General features: G+C 40.9%; 1 protein-coding gene and 1 long non-coding RNA gene across 6 annotated transcripts in view; one reads left to right on the top strand and one right to left on the bottom strand.

The window, feature by feature from the left end:
- The window catches only part of GLCCI1 (glucocorticoid induced 1), a 53,861-nt gene extending 47,448 nt beyond the window's left edge, over positions 1-6,413 (bottom strand). For all 4 annotated transcript variants that reach the window (XM_053934233.1, XM_053934241.1, XM_053934251.1 and 1 more), the window contains exon 1: positions 5,509-6,413. In XM_053934233.1, coding sequence (XP_053790208.1) covers positions 5,509-5,950 — 442 coding nt within the window. In that variant the 5' untranslated portion in view covers positions 5,951-6,413. The remainder of the gene's footprint in view (positions 1-5,508) is intronic.
- LOC128783520 (uncharacterized) overlaps positions 5,403-23,527 on the top strand; it is a 45,708-nt gene continuing 27,583 nt past the window's right edge. Inside the window, exons 1-3 of one of the 2 annotated variants that reach the window (XR_008429181.1) lie at positions 5,403-5,544; positions 12,359-12,468; positions 20,739-20,860. This is a non-coding gene — a long non-coding RNA (uncharacterized LOC128783520). Of the gene's footprint in view, positions 5,545-12,358; positions 12,469-20,738; positions 20,861-23,527 lie in introns of those variants that run through there. The other variant, XR_008429180.1, reaches the window with a different exon arrangement.

The following is a 23,527-nucleotide window of genomic DNA, read 5'->3' as shown; positions in this document are numbered from 1 at the left end:
GCAATGCTGTTCTCTACTGAAGTAACTGTCAATTGATTTAAACAGGAACTTTCATTTTTCATTGCAGGTTAAAAAAATACTATCTTCTTCAGATGAAGATAATTAATCAACTGGTAAAGCCCCATTTAAAATGTATTGCAGATATTCACTTACACTGAAGCACTGAGGAGCATATACTCTATTTCCAATACGTTTTGCATTGTTACAACTACTGCTTTCAAGTCTAGACTTAACTGAAACCTGAGAATTACTGCATCAGTTATTTTTATTATTTTTTTCATAATGATATAGAGAAGTAGCACAAAACCCATTTTTAAAATAACTGGCTTTCCACTGTGAATTTTTGCACTATAGCAGTCTAGACTTGGTGAACACTGCCTTTTTTGTAAGATTCTAAGATACACTCCACTGATCTACCCTCCCTGCATTTTAAAATACATTTTAAGAGCCTCCATTCATCCCACCACCACGGGAAAGAAAACAACAAAACACAGGAACCATGAATTTCAGAAACCAAATTTTAGTATTTGCCACTGTTTTACTATGCACAGATGTTGGCAAGTAACTTCAGTTTGGCCATATGTAACACACAAATGCTTGCTTATGTCCAAAGAATAAGAATTAAAGGTCAAGTAGTGATTTAAAACATGTATAATCATATACTTTTTAAGTTGTTTTTTTTTTTCCATGAAACAGGGAGGTTCTGTCGTAAAAGCTAGTGTCTTGCTACAGCAAGTTCAACAGAGAAAATACCTTCCTGTTTTTTCCTTCCTGCAGTTTAACACCTGAAAGAAGCTCAATTAATTTGTTTTATAAAGCATTATTTATTAAAGGCATTTAATACACCATTCTCATTTGCAGTCATGTTAAAATATGTAACTAAAAAGGCTCTGAGTTCAGGACAACTGGATCAAATTTAGCCAGGGTCTTTTATGTCATCATATTATATTCCAATGAAAGCTATTTTGGGAAGCGAGAGGGACAAAGCTGGAGCAAAGCTGTTTTGGCTATACAATTATGGGAATACTGCATTATTCAGGGATCAGGAAATAGGAAGCATCACAAAAATTACTTCCTTACCTACATTTGCTAGAAATAAAGGAAAGATCTTCTTGATCTCTGGTATAAATGCTTATGATGCAAAAATATTGGATGGTTTGAATCCAGGATATTAAAATAGTTCTACCTTTTGAAGTACAAATTTTGGTGTTTTTTTAATATTGATATCCCTTACAAGTCTAGAGATCAACAATATTGTTTGTTTTACTCCACTCCTAATTCCACTAGCCTAAAAGCAGCTATATATACTTCTTACGCTGAACTGGGTTATACAGTTGTTTTGCATCTTTTGCAATTCCTTTCTCTCACTCATGTTGGCAAATCTTCAGGAGTTATTTTGGGAAGTAAAAGACACTGGGAACCTTTAACAGCCAAATTGATTACAGTATTTTTCGTATGTCCTTAAAATTAATGTTTATCTCGTAACATTTGGAAATGTAATGGCAAAAAGTTTGTACTATAAAATGTGTAAGTGAAAGTTGCAATACATGAGGCATAATATTACAGTACCACCAGAGTAGTCTTGAGTTTGAATCATAGAGAAGTCATTTACACCCTCCTTGTATACAAAATATTAATGTACCATGAAAGAAAAACTAAACAGGAAACCCACTTTCATATTTATACAAGCTACTTTAAATAACAGCAGACACTGCTGATTTTATCCAGGTACGGTAAGGAGGGAAACAAGTTGCTTTTTTCTTTAAAAGATGCGTCCACAGGCAAGTAGCAAGTTTTATTTTACATGTCCAAAGGTTTGGCTTTTTTGGATTGTTACCGGAACATCCTTTGTCATAAACCACACAGCTTCAGATTCTGTTGACATTACTTTTATGCACTCAGATCTAACAGATATATTCCCTCTAAGAAAACCACGTGTTGTTACAGTCAACCAGACACTTTTTCCACTGCCAGCTCTCCAAAACATGAACACACACTATAAAAAATATCTACTAGTAAGGAATAAACACATTTCAAGAAAGAGGAAAGGTGCAGACTTGCACACTGCAGATTTATCCTATGATATCAGGTTTTTTTCCCCCTCTTTTTAACACCTTAAAAATATATATGTAACATTCATGATTTCTCACCCATTCAGCAACAGTACTAACCAAATACTGCTACTGGCATTGACAGCTACCTAACAACTAAAAATACTAAAATTTGCTTAAAAGAAAATATCGTATTACTGAAAGTTTCAGTCCTAAAAACACAGGGTTTTTGCTACAGAACAAAAACCTTTACAGTATACTAGAAAGAAGGGGTAGAAAACATGATGATGGGAGAAAAAACAGACCATGCTGCTTTCATTCATGTAGTAGTGATGTCAGTGCCTGCAGTGGTAGTTGCTCTGACCTGTAGAGGCTCAAAGCTGGAGTGTTTGCACAGAAATCTCCTTCATAAAGGAACCTCTAGCAAATCACTAGAATACCCACACAAAAAGTCGTAGTAGGATAGTCAGGTCAAGGCATCTATACTGAAAAAGACTGAAAGGAGATGGGGAAGGGACAGGAAGAGAATAACATCTATCCATCAGAATCATAAGCAGTTTCCACAACAAGCATATTTGTGAAACAATCCAAGTCAGACTGCAGAGCCAAAGACAAACACATCTCCTGCACTGGTGAGGAAAACAACAGGATTAAACCTAGAGCCTAAGCTCACATTTTACAGCAGTGGGAAATGGCTTTGAAAAACTGACAAAAAAACTTAATCAAGCCACTTCCCCAAGACTTGCATACAGATAACAACTATAAATAGCTGGAGTAGCATTGTTTAACAAGCCACAGTAAAATGGTCCATGTCTGAAAATGGAACATTTAAATTTTTTTTCAAGTCCTCCATTATTACTGCAGTAGTTCTCCAGCTCAGCAATCAATTTTCTATATACTATAATCACCATACAGACTACAAACATGTTTTTAGTGTCCACACGTCATTTACTAAGAAGCTGAGAACAAGCAGAGAAACAAAGACAAAATACTGCCCCCATGGCATGGAACTATATATTCCAAATTGTGTAAAAACACTTCTAGTTTTGGGGGGGGGGGGGGGGGGGGGGGGGGAGGGGCAGACTAAGAAGAGGTTTGGTAATGTTTTTTTTCATTTGCAAGACTGAAGAAATAGAGTATCTTATTACTCTCGGCAGCTAGAAAATGGTGCCTGTATTTCAGTAAAATAAAGCTGTTGACGTGTGCAATTGTGGTCATTATTAGGGCGATCACGTTGTTTTCATTCATTCATTCAGGATTTGCTAAAGGATGTCAGCTTCTGCAGCAGCAGCTGGCTTGACCTGGAGGAGGGGGAACGAATTCTTTGCAGTGCATACAGATTACAGGGTGCATTTCTCGACGGACCGTTTATGATTTTATACACTGCACTCATTAAACCAAATCAAGCTCTGTGATGCAGTTCACCAGGAGGCAAGCTCAAACAAGTTTAATGACAGAAAAGTCATTCAGTACTAATTTATAGTCTGATTTATTAAGGCTAAAATAGCCCATAGATGAAGAAGACTGAAATCACTTTCTAAAATTAAAATTTCCCCAATAAAAAAAAAAATAATACACATTAACAAAGTACTTCACAGCTTTGCAGTATTTTTCTGGCTTGCAGGTAACTGCCCATATTCCTCCCTCTTCAATACACCTTAAGCGTAGGTTTTATACACTGCACCACTACAATGTTTTCCTCCAGGTTCCCATAATTAAATAATTTACTGCTCACCATCATCACTATCACTACTCATACACACAGATATTGTGGTTTTGCTTAGTTTTCCACTAGCATTTTCCAACGGTCTAAGATGCAAAAGGGAAATCGACATCTAATGCTCCATAGAGCCAGAAAAATAGGATCTTTAGAATTTTAAATAGAGCTTGAATGAATCAAAACCACAGAAGCTCAGTTCATTTTCAAGCACACAAAACTCTCTGCAGAAATAGACTCTTTTTGAAAAAATACATTACAAAGTATCTCTGGTCAGATTATAGCACAATCAATTAGGTCATCTGCATAAGCAGATGCATAGGGCAAATTAACTCCATTTGTAACTGGCAGTGACATTTTGCTCATTTGTGAAATGCTGCCCCGACCTAGGACAATTCTGATGACATCTGCCCAAGTTGCAAATACTACAGACAGCAAGGGTTTACTACACATAAAAACTGAAGAGGAAAGAAGGTAAGATTCACTGCTACAACACACGCTGGCACCCAACACAGACCACAATTTGCCACAGAAATCACACACAGTAAAGACTTATGGAAGGGACAGAAAAAGCAAGTGGTATCGAACCACAGAAAGCATTCCCAGGAAGAGATGATGTGCGATAGCTGATAGCTACAGCAGGACAACATAAAAAGTGCATTTAGTCCAATTCATTCAACTGCTCAAGTGATGGGGGAAGGCAGAAGGGAGTGGGGGAGGTAAGATGGCTACTGCCACTTTAACAGATTCAATAATTTAAGAGACAACCTGACGCAGGTTAAGCCGGACTTGCTGGGAATCAATTTTACATTTTAAACTTTACAGGCCTATTTTGGCTACATGGTGGTTGGTTTGCAGTGGGTTTTGTTTGGTTGAGTTCTTTACAGTCTCAAGGATTCAGTACTAAATATCACAAGGAGACAGACTTGTTTTTAAGCACCTCAATATGGGAATTTCCTTGTTTTGGAGCCTGCGCTTGGAAACATCACATCTCTTAACCTATGATCTTACAAAAATGCAAGACTTTTAAGAAACCGAGCTCTGCAGAAAGGAAGAGCATTTGAGGCTTGGTTTTAACACACACTTCAGAACTGGGTTGTGACACCCCAGATATAAATCTAACTCATTATCACCCTTACTAGATAGTTACAGCTGGAGACAGGGAAGCGGGTTAATTTTAGGTTCGTTTCCCTATTACACACCTCCGCTGCCAGAGCCCGAGGCCAAGGGTAGAAGCGGCAAGAGCACCGCCGTCGCAGCTCCCCCGACAGCTTCTGCCCCCCGGGCAGGGGAGCCGCCGGCGGCCCCTGAGTTCGCCCCCGCGCCGCTCCTCCCAAGGCAGGCGCGGGGGGCGGTTTTCCCAGGAAGGATTCTCACCTTGCCCGAGAAGGAGGATGACATTTCAGGGGTCGCCTCCCCCCATCGCGGGGCAGAGCGGCCGGACGAAGCGCTTTTCCCCCCGTTTCCTGGCAAAGCAAACCTGGGCACGACACCTGCCCCGGGGGTGGGGAATTTAGGGCTCGCCCTCGCCCCCCGACCCGCTCCCTAAGGCTCCGGCTGGGCTCCTCCCGTCGGGCCGGGAGTTCCCCGGTGTCCCACCCCCGCTGGCCCGGGGGGAAGGCAGAGCGCAGCCCAGCAGCAGAAAGCACAGCCCAGGGTGCCCGGAGCCTGGGCGGCCCCAGCCCAGCCAGCACCCCCGCGGGGCAGGGAAGCGAGACCGGCTTTCTCCTGGTGCTTTACCTCTGTACACCGGGGAGCTGGGGCTCCGTCTCTCAGGTGAGCTGCTCCTCCTGCTGCCGCCGCTCTCCGGCGACCGCCGCTGCCTGCCCTTCACCCTGCCCGGCTCCGCTCCGCCGCCCGCCGCCAGCGGCGGCGTCGCGCTGGGCGGCGGTGGGGGGCTGCCTCCGCCGCGACCCCCGCCGCCCCCAGGCCCCGTGTTGCTGCCCACCGAGGCGGATGGGGACCGGGTCGGGCTGTGCTGGTTGCCCCGCAGGAGCTGGTACGGGACGGTCGCTCGGATAGGCTGGAGCAGCCGGCTGGTCCCCGCCGAGCCTCCCCCGGCGCCGTTACCGGGGCCCCCGGCCGTGCCGGCGGTGGGGGACCCGGCGGCGCCGCGCCTCATCCTCTGCGGCGGGGGCTGGTGGTGGGACGGGGGGGTTTGCGAGGAGCTGGACGAAGACATAGCGGGGATGCGCAAGACCCCCCCCCGGGTCACTCGCTCCGGTGGCTGCGGGGGACCCGAGCTCTGCCCCCAGCGCCCCGCATGCACCGGCCGCGGGGAGAGGAGGAGGGGAGGGAAGGAGGGAGGGGGCGGGGCGGGACAAGCACTGCACGGCCCTGGGGAGTCTCCGCGCCGTCTGCCCAGCTGCCCCCGGCGCTTCCTATCGGCGACGGTGGCTGCTGCTTCCACGCCGGGCTCTGGCCATCGCTGCCCGCCCCAGCGTCGAGAGCACCGGGGGCGCTGCCGAGCCCAACGGCCGCTCACATCGTACAGCGTTGCCGGCTCAGGGCGGTCGGCGGCAGAGCACGACGAAGGGACACGCAGCCGGAGCGGGAAGGATGGAGAGGGGGGGAGGCGCTCGCAGCCAGCTCTTGCTCCTGCCCCCGCCGCCGCCCGGGAGCCGCTACCAGAACCATCCGCTCCCCACGCCGCCCGCCCTCCGAATGGCACCGCGCAGCCCCAGCGCCCGGCCGCGACGGGCAGCGGCGGCGGGCGCGCGAGCCCATTGGGCGCCACCGCGGCAGCAGCGCGGGCCCCATTGGCCAGGGGCCCTGTCGCTCGTCGCTGCCGGCCAATGGGAGCGGGCGGCGCGGCGGAGGTGTGGCGGCGGCGGAGAGGCGGGCCGGGGGAAGTGGGATGTGGCGGCGGCGGCAGGGGCGGGCTCGGGATCGCTGGGATGCGGTGCCCGTCGGGGGAACGCTGGGAGAGCCGCCCTGGTGTGCGCTGGGTGAGGTGCCAAGATGCGCTTCTGACTTCAAAGTGGACTTTACGGGGTGGCAATTTAACGCTGACTTAAAGAGAGGCAGTGCTCTGGATCGAATCTTGCGCTGTCCCTATTTCCAGGGGACTGTCGGCCTCTTCACGCTTACTCCACTCCCATGCAGGGAAGGCTCAGAAACAGCCAGAATTTCTCGCAATGAAGTCTGTTCACGTCCATCAAACCTTGACAGTATTTCTACTTTCGTTAAAAAATCAAGATGTTCTTCAAAATCTAAATAAGTGTGGTTTTGTCATTTCCTATAAGCGTATATAGACTATTACTCTGTTTTTTCCTAATATGCGTCCAAAAACACTTCTTGGAGAATGTCAAGAGGAAAAGAAAAAGTTTTACTGTGATATTTTTAGCAAGTGCTTTTGTTCTAGGAAAAAGAGCTGCCATTAGATGAATTCATAACCTGAAACAATGAGAAACAAAATGAAGGTTAGGATGAGTAGTTTAATAGCTAAGAAAATAAATGGCTGTGAGATCAGAAAGATAAGTTGAGCTGAGTCCATCAAGAAAACAGTGCTTATTTTGGATCTGATGCAAATAGGATGCTAATGGAGGAGAAGGGAAAATGCAGGGAGTCTTGCTATGTGGAGGAAGTCAGCTCAGTGATGGCCTCTCAGATTCAAACATTAGGAGAACCAAAAGGACATGGAATATGCATTGAAGTAGAATGTTTAACAAGATACACGCTCTGATTTTAGATACCACCTACCAATCCGGAATCAATTAAAAGTACCACAGAATTAACTATATCCCTTGTACCATTTTCTGATTATATAACAAACACTCATTTTTTTGTTTTGCACGCTTCAGATTACTGCACTTATATACTTCCAAAACTGTCCATAGCTATCTTTATCCCTTGGTAGCACAGGAATCAGTCGATAGTCCCAATGAGAAACCGTATTCTTGGAAAATGCTTCTATTCATGGGCTGTTAGCAAGACTTTGTTTGCACTAGCACCATGTGACGCAGTCACCGTGGTTATGTTACAGAAAGGGTTGGAATAATACACCGCACATCCACGTGAACGTGCTCAGTCAATAATGCCACTCGTATAAATTAATTTTAAGAAAAATCAGCAACCATGTTGCATTAGTTTGGTCTTTTTGTTTTCTGTTAGCATGAAACAAATTTGCTTGTAAATCTGGGCTGTAGAGATTTTTTTCCCCCCAAGGATTTTGCACTGTGTTTAATCACAGCTATGAAGTCCATCCAGTTTATTTTTTTTCTGCTTCATTGCACTGGGCTTAAAATGAGTGGAAAGCACTCACCTGTAGTAGCCATCTGCCAAACAGTAATATCAGCAGTGTTTTAAACAGTAAGCACATTTTCCTATATCTGTACCATTGTCAGATAACATTGCTGATACAGTAGTGTCTTACAGACACTATGAAAAATCATCTGGTGTCAGCTGAGAAAGAAAGTACACCTTTTACTAACAATAGCTGATACATTCCAGCTATTGCCAATGCTGAGGGTTATGTCAGACTAAAATAAGGATGAACTAGTGTAACTCTTGAATTTGTCTGTTTAAATACTATTTTACAATGGCTAAATTTAGAATTTCCATGTTCTTGCAGCGAACAAGCAAGGTATTTGGATAGGAAGAATGGATGCGTAAAGACAAGGTAAATGTCTGACAAAGAAAATCCCACCAGCCCCAAAACAAGAACACCCACATGCACCTCAAACCACAGGGCATATCAGTGTAAAATATCAGTAGCAAGTCTTCCTTCCCAAACAAGCTGAGGACCATGCCACAGCCTTACAGTCCAAACTGAATCAACACTTCACTTTCCTTCACAGCAGCTAGAGAAGAAAAGATCCACTTCCAGCCAAACTGTTACCAGGCACAACAATAGCTGTACTGGGGAGAATTTGCTCCCCAAAAGCTATTTTCATCCTAATTCCTTCTAAACTAGAGTTAGCATACATGTTACAGCACCATGCCATGTGCCTAGGAAAAAGTGATTTCAGAAAAGATGAAGAGAGTATTCTTCTAGAAGACAGTATTTTAAAGTGGGCTACCAACTGTTGATTTTTTCAGTGTTTTTCATCTAGGTTCCAGATTAGTGCCCTCAGGGAATGCCACTGCTAAATAATACCAAAAAGATATTACAGGGAAAGTGAAGTAAAAACAGAGCTTCTATCAGAATATTCATATCTTTCAAAAACTCATGTTTGTCTTAAATACCCTTTTCAACTTTTCAAAAGCCACGTTAAAGGCATTGTTCACTTCTCTTTACCAGTTTAAGGAAATACCTTGTCAGCTGGCATGTGCTTAAGGGAGTTTATACTGGAGGTAACAGGTATTTCTGAATCTTAAATCCTTCTGGGAGACAAGGACATCCTTAACACAACTTCTGGGAGAGGCATCCTTAGAGCAGTGGAAATTGTACATCACAGCAAGAGCACAACAGCAATGGAGTGAACTTTAGGAGCGGGGCAGTGACAGGCAAGACTGAAGCAAAATTACTCACATCTCTCCTACTATTATCAGTTTATAATGGGTTCATCTTTTGAGGTCAGGAACAGATTTACATGAGTGCCATGGGCCCTGGAAATTGAGAAGTTTTAAGCAGTCATTAGACACTATGCAATCCTAATCCTTATTTTGTTCCTACTTGAAGGTTTTAGAGAGGGCAAACTCTTCAAATCTGGACATAACTTTTGTTTCTATGCACTTACCAGGGCATAAGGCCATCAATACTCTGCTCCCAGTGTATCTACCCACTTGTTTCATTATTTTTATGTCTCTCTTACCTCCTTCTATGTTTTCTTTACTGCCCTTTCCCCATTCCACTTGTAATCAAGTCCTTTGTGACAGTCTCTGAGGTATTCACACAGCATCTAACACGAAACAGTAATGAGAAAGGGTGCATTTACCTTCACGTATGTTCACGTCCATTCCCTATGTTTCTCTTACTTGTAATGAATATACAGTTGGGAATATTACATTTGGGAAGAGACAAATAACAAGAAGAAGTACTTACATCACAGTAATATTCTGAAAGAGATGATGACCAGAAAGCATTATCTGTGGCAAAAAAACTAGAACAACCCCTAATGACCCAAACTGCCACTCTCAAATGACAAAACTGAGGCTAAAACAGGCTTGCCTCTGTGGACTTGGAGCATCCCTAGGCAGGAATGGGAACATCACCTGTAGTAAGGGCCCCTGTGTGAAATGGAACTGCTATCTGGAGCTGAGCAGCTCTGCTGAAACAGCAGTGGCCCATTTTCCTAGAAAATACCTGTCTCAAGCTGTGGAGATGTTGGTTTCGTTCTTGGCCTGTTTTGCCTTCAAACAAAGTTCTAGCTAGAATAAGACAGTAATGGGGAAAAAATAGGTATGGAATTATTTTTTACTATGAGAATTTTTGACAGACAGATACTGCCTTCATCAACCACACTCCATCTTCTCACTACTCCCAAATGTTCAGTGGCACAGATATGATCTCCTCAGATCAGCCAAGCACTCTCTATCCCCAAGCCTCTTGGGAATTACCTTGCATTTGAGCCCTTGAATTCTCCAGGGCTGCTGATACAACATCATTATTCCCACTGCTGTCTTTGTTGGTACTAGCCAGGGATGAGACTTCCAACTCATGATCACTTTAAAGTCTCTACACCCTCAAGTTATCTTCCAAAAACAAAAGGAAACTGACTACTGAGGATTCTCCTTAACACTGCTGATCGTCCAATTTAGGGTCAAGCATGTGGTCAAGTGTTGGGTTTCTTTTTCTCCTGTCTTTTTTTCCTGGATATGGGGAAAAAGCATTAAGTAAAGGGCAGTTAGACCTATGGTCCAACAGTATTTATACTAGGTCAAATTTACTCACTAGGTCAAATTTATGAATACTCAAAACTTCAGAAAATTTCATAATCAAGTTTACAGTCAAATTTCAGCCAGAAGGCATTATAGTACTTTCTTTTTAGTCAAATGCTATTGTTAACATTATTTCATTCAGTGCAAAGGATTGTCACTAGGAGTGCATAATGAACAAGCCAGGAAACTACAGAGTAAGAGCCAGCTGTAAGATTTTCCCTTAAGAAAATTGAATACCATTTTGGATGACTGTATTTTTTTTCCTATCTACCAGAAGTCTTTTTGTGATACTGAATAACTCACTTAAACCAGAACCTGCCCATTAACATTACCTTTGTTATAACAAAGTCTTATCTCATCTGGAATCAGACCTACTTCTACATTCTCTTCTCTTCTTCAGGAAAATAGGCCAACCACTTTGGACTTTTGAATTATGTATTCCTTAGGCATCTGCTTTAACATAAAGGCAAACATTCAACCCCCAGCTAAAATCACCAAACCTTCCTTCCAGCTCTGCATTTAGTCTGTTTTTCTTTCTATTCATTGGTACAAGTAACTCCGTTCAATGCTTTCCTTTAGCTAGCAAGTTAACCATGTCAGACCGTATCCCAAAACTCAGCTGCCTGCTGAGTTTTCTGCAGGCAGCAATCCTGCCCTACATTACTATTCTGAGTTTGATTATTTGACTCAACCACCATCTCCATCTCCCTTCCCCAGTTCATAATCTGGAAAAAAGTCTCATTTACACAGCTGGGGCTAAGCCCAAGTTCTTTCAAATGAGGAGCTGAGGGATCTTGCAGGTTTATTTTCCCTCTTTTCCATTTTTAGGCATTCGGTATAAGGACACTTTTGGACAAATATGTGTTGTTGCTATTCTCCAAAGTGAAACTGATTGAAACAAAGGTAAAATAGCTGGTATTCCCATAACCTGCCATGTTAAATGTAGTGGACACTTCTAGCAGTTCTTTACTGTCATTTCCCTTGCCAGTCTCTTATCTAAAACATATAATAACAGATACAATAAGATATAATAATAGCAAAATAATGCAACACTTCATGTTTACATAACAAAAGTAATTATTCCTTAAAATAGCTTCATGCTACATCATAGAACCATCTGTGAGGGAAAAAAATGTTTTCAGAGTACTTAGGTGGTGTGTATTATGCCCAGCAGTAGCATCTTTAATGGAAAAGGTAGAAACAATAAGCAAATGCCAGTAGCAATTTGAATATAATGATATTGTTATATATATTATCATTCACACCAATATCATAAAAGAAGGGAGAGCACCATTTCATGTGAGCAGTTACCTTGCTAAGGATATTAGGAAAGCACAAATGTACTGTATAGTACTTTGATTTATATGATATTAAACTTTTTAAATGAGCAGCATCCCCCTAACAAGATAGATTTGAAGTCATTGTGATCCATTAAAACAGTAATAAGTGTCTGATAGCAGAGTCCCTGACTCTTAATCTTTCTATTAAGATTTCTTGATTTGGTCTGTATGTGGTTTTGTGTTTTTTTTTTTTTTTTGAACTGCATTAAGCATGAATGCCCCTACCACACCAGTGTCTTAGCTGTCAGATGAGTGCTGGTGTTAATAAGGGTACATTTTGACAATACTGGTTTAAAAGGCAAATCTGAGAGTTGGGGAACTTCAACCTTCATTTCAGAGAGTCCTTTTCTGGGTTGCTTCTGCCCCTCTAGTTATCCTACTTCACTGTTTCTGACAAATAAAGCCTTGTTCACGACCTTTCTTTGCAGGCACAACAAACAGGACTCAATTTTATTTGGAACTTATCATCACTATTCCTTTACCAGCTAAATGGGATGCTGTTGAGTGACAAGGTGGACTCCACAACTACTACTGGGAGGTAAACACGCTATGAATTTTCAAAGCAGGAGAATAGTCTCCTTTTAAATAGATTTTGCAGCGCCTGGTAAAAATGATAACAATAAAATGCATTAGAGAGACACATTTTTAAAATTTTAGGGCATGCTACTCTATAAGCAAAGTATTCTTTATAAGAATGTTCCATTCTGTGCATACAACAGGTTGTGGGGCCAGAGCAGAGTCTCAGAGTCACAGCACTGAGTCAAAATGCTGGAAATAATTAATCATTTCCAAGTAGGTAATATACTGGCCTGTAGAAACAAATATTTATTTATAAATGTGGTTTGTTAGTGTGACAGCTGTAAAACAGGCTTTAGGAGTTTGCCTAATGCTAATTTACGATACACTATGCTAAATACAATAAAAGTGCATTTACATAACAGTAAGGAATGAACCTGTAAAAGCAAGGAAGTGTGCAGTTAGCTTAAAAGTGTTCAGTTGAGGTAGCACGATATTTAAGCGAAATACATTATGCATTTCTGTTTTAACTGCATGTTTCCTTGGATTTCTGAGTCCATGTCAACAGCTTCAATTGCATTTTAAAGGCAGTTTAGGGATGTGAATTTCCTTTGTCTCTTTTACATCCCAAAGTAAAATATAATGCAAAACTTCAGCATCCTTAAAAGAGAAAAAAAAAAAAAGAAAGGGAGCTGCTAGTAGGTCCTCAGCAGCTGGAATAATCTCCCACGGGGAGAGGTGGAAACCTTATTCCATGAGTCATTTAATACCGAATAAACAAAGCACTGGAGAATAAATTGTAAGGCATGAATTTTTTTTTTTATTGTTCATTGACAGAGGGAGGGCTATTTGACGTAATGGAGCTTTTCCTTTTTAAAAATTCTTTAGTAATAGAAAGTGTGGGCAATGTTACAGATATAGTTTATTTCTCATTGTCACTTTGGCCCTTACTGTCCTTGTAATAAAGGCACAAGTAACTTTAGCCCCTGGACACTATGAAGTATGCAAGATCAAGTCCTCAAGGGCTGCTGAAATGCAGGATCCTCTTAGGCAGGGCCCCTCACTTGATGTCATTTCATAGTGGCTTAATTACAGTTCCATAAAAGGTTTTGCACACCCAACTATCACAGCTCCTGCTATTAAATGCTGTGCTTTAGTGACAAAGCTCTGAGGAAGGCAGCTGAGTAAGCTGTGTATGCTGGCATGGCGTGCTCTTGGTCTCCAATGGAACCCAGTGGAATCCAGGACTGATAGAAGGCAACAAACAACCCCCTTGCATCGCACAGAGCCTGTCTGTAATCTAATATAATTATGGAATCACTACCAGTCAGAGCTGTTATAGTCTTGCCTGTAATCAAGAACAGCATTATTGCAACATTTATTACTCTCAAAAGTACTCTGAGATTTATGGGTCCTTGGAAAGAAAAGCATTGTTTGGCAAATCTATCTATAAGCGTTATTTGGCCATAAAGAGAGTTTTTGCTCTGATAGATCAGAGCAGTTCCAATGAAGCACATCTACTGGATAATTTCTTCAGATTCTTTTTAGTCCTAAATGACAAAAAGCACACATGTTACTTGAAGAAATTCAAACTTTTATTTGCAGCCAAGTAGATGTAGACAGGCATTATTTCTCTGATGCTCGAGATACAATGTAACCACTGCTGGTGGAGATAGAACATTCCAATAAACAGTGGGAATCAGTGTCATCATGCAGAAACCAAACTCTTTGATGTAATTGCTCAGTTATTATACACCCATGATGAAAGGTCTCAAGGGGAAGACCTTCCCCTATAGTACTGAGCTATGGCTTTGGCTCTACCAATAAACAGGAATGTTAAACAGAAAATGTATCTGGAAAAATGATGATATGTGACATAACTCATAAGGAGTCTAGAAAAAGGGAGTAATAAGTGCAGTTGATCATGCAAGGGTAGAAGAAGCAGTATCTCTTAATTTTGGAAAGAAAAGCAAAAAATAATTTTTTTAGTGATTTCTTAGCCCACAAGGAGACAGAAGAAAGCTGTATGTTCAGAAGTAGATGTGGGTGGGAAAGCAATAGGTGAATAAAAAGCTTGTTACCTTGAAAATTTTACCTCAGAAGGTTTGGAAACCATTAATAAAACCACCTCAAAGCTCCCCAAGGAAACCACATTTTCTTCTCCAAGTTACATAGGTGATCTGTAGAGTTGATCTGGAGGACACAGGAGCTGATGCAGACAACTCCCCATACCAAGCCTCTGAGGTTAGGAGAGTCAGCTCCTCTGTTTGTGTGTGTGGTGACAGTTCTGCCAAATACTTTTCAGATACAGCAGCTTTATCACTGAGAAGGATCTGGGCTGCCCTGCAAAGATAATCCTCCCAGTGGTGTGTCAGCCTCAAAGAAGGGTGTGATTATCATTCCAAAGGAGTGTAATGTGAACCTGTGCCTCCCATTCAGCCAAGTGATGGCTACATCAAGTAGGCTTCTGCTCTTTACTCACTCTTTCTTTGTTTCTTCTCTTTCTTTCCCTTTTTTTTTTTCTTCCAGCAAACAACTTATCTTCCTATTAACTTCTTTTATTATGTACATTTAAGATGTCCAAAGAGTGAGCTGATGTTCTAAGGCACAGTGGCCCTTAGAAATGGATCTCTTACTAGACCATCAGCAGAGTACCAGGTGGATGAGTTTCTCATCTTGAGATGCTTGGAAATTTGCTGGTTCTGATTAGCATTTACAAAGATAGGGTTTCTCTGCAAACAGAGTGGTGGAGTCTTTTCACAGTACTTTCAGCTCTCCTAAGCCTGCTGTTTCAAGATTTTGCTAGCAGCTCTGGCCTGGGACACACGAAGCTCCAGGCCCCATGTAAGGATGACTCACCCCTTTGATTGAACAGGTCTTAGAGATGGTTGTTGTCTTTTCTGTCACTTCAAGAAAGAAGGTCTTCATATAGTGAAATCAGGTGTCTGATCTCCCAGGTCTCCTGAAGTCATGTGTATCCGTTTGTTGTTGGTTTGGTTTTTTTTTTCCCCCACAGGAAGGACAAGCAAATCAAACGGCAGATGGGTGAATAGCCATCCTCTAACCATATTGAGTGGTACTTATTCATGGGTCATAATCCAAAAATAATTGTTTGTGTTTGTCTGGGTTCTTGTTGTGGTCTTGCAGCAATGATTGAGTTCAGCCTGGAATTTAGTACACAAAAAAATACAGACAAGTAAGGCTGACAAAACTCAAGATTAAACTAATAACTAATGCATGACAACAGCAAATGAGCTTGATCTTTAAAACCAGAAAATTTTCTGTTCCAAACTGCCTTTCCCCACTGCAGTCTGCATAAAGGAAGAAGCAGAGGCAGCTGCAACCACGTCAGCTTCAGAGATGGAGCTCCCAGTAGTCAGTCTGTAAGAAAACACCTGGCTGGCCTTAACGAACATTATTTTCTAGAATGTTCCCAGAGCTCTGCTGGCAGGGAAATATACATGACTTGTAAGGGAGAACATAAAGAGGCAGTTCTCCAACAGCACATGGTTTGACTTATAAAAGCTTTCCTTACGGGCAGAATTAATTATATATCATAAAGATCTGTTATATATTCTGTTTATACAATTATAAAGCATTATGGTTAATTAGTTGTGGTACAGACTCCTGGAGCAGAATCTGGTTAGAGAATAAACAAAATGCTCAGTCAGCTGTGACGGTGGTTAACAACTCACACTTTCATATCACCTTTCACACTTAACTCTCTTGAAGTGATTTATAAGTTATGCAATCCAGTGGGCTTGACCTTTATGTATTTGGTAATTTTTTGGTTTATATAAAATTAGAATATACTGATCAGAAATAATCTGAGATTCTCACACCTTTAAGAAATTAAATTCAGAATATTTGCTAACCAACTTTATTTCAATTGTTTTCTTACCTATTAGTTACTTGTGATCCTATTATGTCTGGCATTGCATATACACAGAAAATAAATACTTCTCCATCCCTTATTCTGTCCTGATATAGACAGTTTTGACTGACAGCAATGTGAATCCCTATCTACATCACTATCCTAAGAATAGGGGTGAAATCTTGATTGTGAAAATATATTGATAGAAGTGTTTGTTTGAAAACACACAAAGATTTGTTTTCAAGCTACATTTTTACAGTATTGCAGTGCTGTGAAATGAGTTGACAACAATAATGTATCAAACCATCTGACATCTTCAAACTTAATTACTTTTTTGCCATCACATAATTTAGCACTGAGTCTTATTGCTGTGCATGTGCTACTACAGGTGTCTGGGCAGAGTAAGTGGTTTTTGAAATCTCCTCAGTGTCATGTGACTAGAGCTAAAAAAAAATAAGTTAGTACTATTTGTCATTTCATGGGATATTGTACTGGTTACTGTGCATGCCCAAAAAGCACTTTTTGAAGCAAAAAAAAACCCCTTTGCAACATTTATAAGAGAAATTGAAGAAAAAAACCCACAAGATGGGAGCAAGAGAAGAAGAGAATGTATTTAGTATAGTCTAGATATTTATACTGTAAAATGTAGCACACAGTATTTTTAAAAATCTACAAATAAATGAAAACAAGCACTCGCCACTGAAAATGCCACAGCCTGATACCAATTCTGTTTCCTGAATCATGAAAATAATGGGACTTGAGATAACTTTGAAGACTTTTTAAAAGTCTGTTTGGGGCATAGTTTTCTAGAAGAAAGCCTGAAATATATATATGAAAGAACTTCTGATAGACAAAGATGTAAGGGCAACTGAAAATGGCATTGTCAGCCTGGAACAACAAACTGCACAGTAAGATACGAGATAAGATTACAGATGAGTGCCCAATGGATGCTCCTAACTTCTATTCAAAAAGGCACTGAAGGGAAATGAGTGCCAGGAAAGGATACAGAGGGAGGCTGATAAAATCAGAGAGAAAATTCAGGAAGGTATCTTTACTTCAGTGTTTCAGGCTCAAGGGGAAATCAGGTATGGGAAATGAAAAGTGGAGAAGTTGCATTCTAGATATGACAGTTGCATTGACAAAATTGGAAGAAATCACCTAGAAAAACACGTAGAATACAAGAGCACAAGTAGAATACTAAGAGGTAAAAAGAGAGCCTGGTGAGGTATCTCTTGAAATTCAGGATGGATATCTCCCACAGCTGAAAGAAAGGTTAAGGAATTGGCAAAAATTTGAAAAATAAAACAAGAAAAAAAAAAAACCCACAAAAACAACCCCTTTCCATCTTTTCAATGATGAGCCAAGAAAGGACAATATTTCTGAGTCCCAGTATGAGCAATAACATCACAGGCTGTGGAGGTGGAAGGAGTCCTGAAATTTGGTCACATCCACTAATAATGGCCTCAAAAGAGCTGAGTGGGGTGTACGCAGCTGAAATTAAAGACAACTTGGGAAAATGTGAAGTTGTCAGAAAGCCATCTGAAGTCATAGTTTCAGGCAATTATTTTATTTTATTATTTTATTTTAAAACTTATACACAAGAGGAAAACTCAGCAGAAATATGAGAGAAAAGTAGGTCAAATGTAGGATTGAAAAAAATATGGAGACAGATATCATTCTATGTATTCTGGGATATTAGTGAAGAGTTACAACAAACAGCAAACAAGAGAAGAAACCCTACAAGTAGAAAATTACAGGATTACTGGTAAAGAAGGAGGGGTAAAATGAAAATCTGATAAGAACTGCCAGGAAAAGGGATTGGGAATGAGAGAAGAAAGTGAGAGAGTGAATGAAAGGAGAAAGAACATGGATTTGTTAATTAGATCTTCTCTTGAAAAAGAAAGAACTGATACCATGGATAAGAAGAGGCAGAGGTGTGTGAAGCTGATTTCAGGATAATGTTATTTAAATTAAATGTTTGTATTTACAAATTAAACATACGTTTAGATTTTAAACGTGGAGAAGCTATTACGTCATTTGAACCAATATGACAGATATGTAAAAATTTATTGTGTAATTTGAATCAATGTGACAGATATGTAAAAATTTTAAAACTGTTTCCAGTCTCATGTCTGAAGTGAAAATAAGACTCAGATCCATGTACAGTGACAAAAATTTCAAACATTATCTTGAATTTGTGTAGGAACAGATTATTTTCCAAGCAACTTTCAGAGAGCCAGTTTTTGTCTTCTGCCACTCAGGAAATATGTGTCTGCGTAGATGAAAACAAGATGACATTTTCAAAATTATTGCTCCCTGTCAATAGTAATAATTGAGTTTACACAAAGAGATTTTGAAAATAAAATCAGAAGTCCTATTCCTATGCTTTATGCAAGTGGAAGTCCACTTTTGCTGTTAGTATTTTGCCAGCTCCCAGGCATTTATTTCCCCATTCCCTCAATAGTCCTGTGGATAAATAGCCCATAACTGCTGTGTAAATGTCATTATCTGCTTATCATTCTTACATTACTATAAATTAAGCTTCTTGCTGCCTAATTTTAGCAGTGACATGATCAAACATATGGAGCAGGGAGGATTTAGAAGCTCACCTTATCCATCCAATAGTCTGAAAATCTGGAACATATCATCCAGTGGAAGTTTAAGTTCACAGATAAATCAGCTTTCCTTCTTTCAAGCAGCAAGCTTTCCAAGGAAGAATTCTCATTAACAAATTCCCCTCAAACAGTTAATTACATTTCAATTTCTTTATTTTGTTGCTGTTTGCCATATATACAAGCTAGCTATGCTAAACAACACTAAAAATATCCCACTTTATTATATGCAAATAAAGAATTTTAATTGGCATAAGTCTCATAGAAACACTCAAGAACTTAAATAGCTGTACAGGAAGGACTTTGCCACTATGTAAAAATAACTATAAAGTTTATGAGAGCAAAGATCCCAATGGCTGAGCTTTTGCAATAGTAATGTATGTAGGAAAAGCAATACATACATGGGTGGGATCCCTTTGGTCCTTTGATAGAGGGATTGGATTTGATGCATGGAATGGACATTGCTGTGACATCTGAGCGCCACATTAATACACACCTCTTACTTTTAAATGTTTACATTAGGCAGGTAGGCTTTTAGTATTTGTGTATTGGCTTTGAGTGTGCCTGTAGTCCAACACCATCTCTCTGAAGATGTCTTAGTGTTTGGAAAATCCCTGCTTTGCCCAGAGCTAGCACAGCCCTTGGCAGCCCAGCTCTATCCCCCAGCTTGCGTGGGCTCTTGGAGCCTCTGGCACGCAGCTTGGCAGCCACAGAAGTAAAAATAACTTTGCTTCCCTCCCACCGCCTTTCCACCCCAGTGCAGAGGGAAGGAAAGGATATTTAATGCTGAAACTACAGAGAGTTCAGGTAATAATAGCATTTTGGGAATAAATTATGAAGATACGCATATTTCAGGCAGTTCCAACCTGCCCCTAAATTACAGCCTGTAGTGCATCACTCCCCTACACACTTGGTAGAAAAGTACTGGGCTGAACCTACATGTAAACTAAAATTTAACATGTTCAAAAGTAGCATAAATTAAAAGTACAGAAAAAGCTGTTATAAGACATTTAGCTTTATCTTGAAACCACCATTTTAATTCAAGATGTGTAGCATACTCACAAGCACGCAGCAGCTCCAAAAATCATCCTCCAACATTCCAGTGTTTATGGGTGTGCCTTAATTAAAAGTATTCTGCCAAACAAGGAAACCTGACTCTTCAGGAGAAAAATATTGATTATATAAGGACACTATTACAAATTCATACAGATTCAGGAGAGAAAAGGATTTGCTTATTGTATTTACATGACAGGCTTTCAAGAAAAACAAAGAAGTTAGTTGATGTGCCAAATTCTGTTATATATCAGCATCAGCATATAAATATTTGGAAAGAGAAACCTTGATTTCAGTCTACTGCTATCCTATAAATAGTAACGGTACATCAAAATTCTGGTGTAGTCCATGGCTGATTTGAGAAACAAACTTCTACAAGAAATTAATTGGATAATGAGAGTCAGAATTATGAGTTAATTTTTGTGTCCACATACCTTATTTTCTTCCTGAGTTACTGAGCGTGTTACAGACATAGAGAAAATATGTAGCTATTCACACCAATAAAACCAATGTCAATGGACTTTCTATGAGAAGCTTTTTCATGTTTTCCCAAATCAATCCTAATGGCTCAAACTATATATGATTTCTTAGAAGATGTCTATTTATAGTGATCCTGGTATGTTTACTTTGGAAAGACAAGGAAGTCCCAAGGACTGCCCTTTTGAAGTGTTTATTTTTGAGTATACTTATTGCTGATAGTACATACTCTACAGTTGTCCCACTGCCGCCTTTTTTTTTTTTTTTTCTGAACAGGTATTTCCTGTTTATCAGACAATATACTGAGATTATTTTTCACTTTTTGTGCAAGACAAATTACTGCTTTACACACAGTGGGCTAGCATGGATTATCATTTGGAACACAGTGTTTGCTGTATCTTAAAGTAAGTAATCTCTCTCTTCATTGGTTGTTTTACAATCACACCTAGAAGATCAGAGAAAGCTTTATCATGGTCTCTTCCTTACCTTCCAAAAAAAAGGTCCACCCACCTGGCCTCACTCCTATACTACCTGTTCTGGAACAATGTTTCAGTCTTGAAATAAAACACTTTGCATGCAATTATTTGCTTAAAACATATGTGACATGTGGGTTGACACACGTGGATCCACATCTGCAAGACAAGGTTAGACCTCACTGCACAGAAACTATCAAGGCTGATTTCAGAGGAGTGTTGCAAGAGGCAAAAGTTTGCTTTTCAATGTAGGAAAATCAGAATAGAATTCATCTTTGCAATGGGGCATACTCCATAAATACTTGTTAATATTGAGATGGCCTTTTTCTAATTATTTTCTTGATGAAGCTTTGTCTCCTTCTCACAATTAACTCTCAAATAAGTCAGATCATAAATACAGAATCTACACATTGTAAGTGAAAAAATCATCTATGACACCACCTGAATAACACAATGGAACTGAAGGATTGACCTACTCCATGGTTTTTGGGAAATATATCAGTGACATGAAATCGAAGCACAGCAGAGCCCTTTGCACAGCACGTAAGTGCTGTGGTCCAGCTCACGGCTCCACCATTGCCCAGAATTCCCGCAGGACAAGCACAGGGAGCAAGTGCCTGGGCTTCTCTCTCCCTTCTGGAGGATGGGGTTCCCCCTCACCAACCAAAGAATGGTGTGGGCAGGCAGGTAAGGACATGCCACAATAGAAAAGGCCATTTCTGGAAAGAGTAGGGAGTCAGAAAGTATTCCTCCAATCAGCACAGCTCACCCAGCTGATTCCATTCCTTTTGCAATGGAAGTGAATCTAAAAATTCTTTCTTACCTCTCTGGCAGCAGCTTTTACCCTGATAAGAGCAGCTGCATGTCATCTCTTATCAAGAGAGTGGTTGCTAGCCAGAAGACCTGGGTTGCTTCTTTCTGGTTTTAACTTTTAATTTTCACCTGCAGTGAAGAGATAAAACAAATTCCAGTTTAGCTTGACAATCCTGCTTGCACAGGTGTGCTGTAAGAATACCACTGTGGTGTTCAGCTGGGTGAATGTTTTAGATGACTACAGTAATTATCAAAAGTACTGGGTTTAGTTTCCCCTCACTTTAATCTGCATCAGATTTGCCAAATAGTTTCAGCTGGTTTTTTTACCTAGATAAATAAAGCTGGAGGAGGAAACAAAAGGACTTGTGCCTCCTTTGATGCAATACTTGGCACTTGAATAATGCAGAACTTGGGAGCTGTACGGCCAAGACTTTCTTCTTCATGAGATTATTTGAATTGAGCTTTTTAATTTCCTATATAAATTAGTCCTTTAATTACCATGTTATATTCCTTTCTGGGATGAGGTCCCCAATCCCTGCTCCTGATACTGCTGTATTTTGTGCATGTGAGTAAACATCAGGGTGGAGCAGCACCTCTAAGGGCAGGGCACAGGAAAGGGGAGGAGGAGCTCATGGTCATCACCCTGAAAGTGTCCAGCTGCACAATCCTCTGCCCTCCTCAGACTGGGATGGGAGGCAAGAGCCAGTGACTCTCCTTCTCTGCCATCATTCTTTCCATCCCTTTGATCATTTGGCAGTGGGAAAAATCATGAGGACTAGAAGTAAGGAGTTTGTGTCTTAGGGGGTGGGCTCTGACTGACCTAATATTTATTATATATTTTATATAGAGGGAGGATTCATTATATTAGAGGAAGAGTTATAGCAGGAGAGACTGAGGGAGATTCAGCTCCAAATATCCAGGTCCTTAAGGCTGAAGGATCCCTCTAAATTTAACCCAGTTTCTCACATCTCAGTGAGTGAAGCAGCATAACCATGCAGGTGTTCAGCAGGGGCTATCCCCAACTCCAAATTTCTGTGAACTGAGTGCTTTGATTCCTCTTGTTCTAGTTACTTCTGAATAAAACAAGCAATTTCCTGTCAAAAGTAACAACTTATCTGAATTGGGCCTTCTGCAGTTTTTCTGTTCCTCATGAAAAAAATGAAAAAATACTTTGGGTCAGTCTAAACAAAATGCCCCCTAATTAATAGCAATTAATTTGCACTCTAGAGAGTACAGAAAAAACCCTAGGATATAAAAGTGTACCTAGATGATTTCTCTCTGTGTTAGTACCCGCTGTGTCAGTCAAGTTAGGCCATCTGTAACATCCTTGTAACCTACAATTTCTAGATTCCCATCCAGCTACACCTATGCCACTCCTTTGTTTCCAGTAGCATTAGATGGGATTAAGTGAAGAAGGAATTAAGCCTCCCAAGTTAATTAAAACATTGTTGATGATGACCAGGAAGGCATACTTTGCAGCTGTAGGTGGAGAGATGTAAGTGCTCAACATGGGGCAGTTGCACCCTGGCTTTAAAGCTCCTAATCTATGAAAGAAAAATGCCTCTGGTTTCTCTTGGCAGTGTGAGCCAAGCACAGAGTGAAGTGTAGCTGCTTCAGCTTCTCCCAGAGGCTCCCATCCTCTCTTTCCTCTGGAGGCTCCATCTTCTCAGTCTGGTACTGTTACAACTTTAATAAGATCAATAATCTTTCTCAATTTCAGCAGCTTCATGAATTCTGATTAGGCTCCAGGACAGCGGCCGTGTATTAAGACTAATAGGC

The sequence above is a fragment of the Vidua chalybeata genome, chromosome 1, assembly GCF_026979565.1.
Source record: "Vidua chalybeata isolate OUT-0048 chromosome 1, bVidCha1 merged haplotype, whole genome shotgun sequence".
Taxonomy (NCBI): domain Eukaryota; kingdom Metazoa; phylum Chordata; class Aves; order Passeriformes; family Viduidae; genus Vidua; species Vidua chalybeata.
The sequence above is the reverse complement of the archived record's forward strand: the minus strand, read 5'-3'. Positions and strand labels throughout refer to the sequence as shown.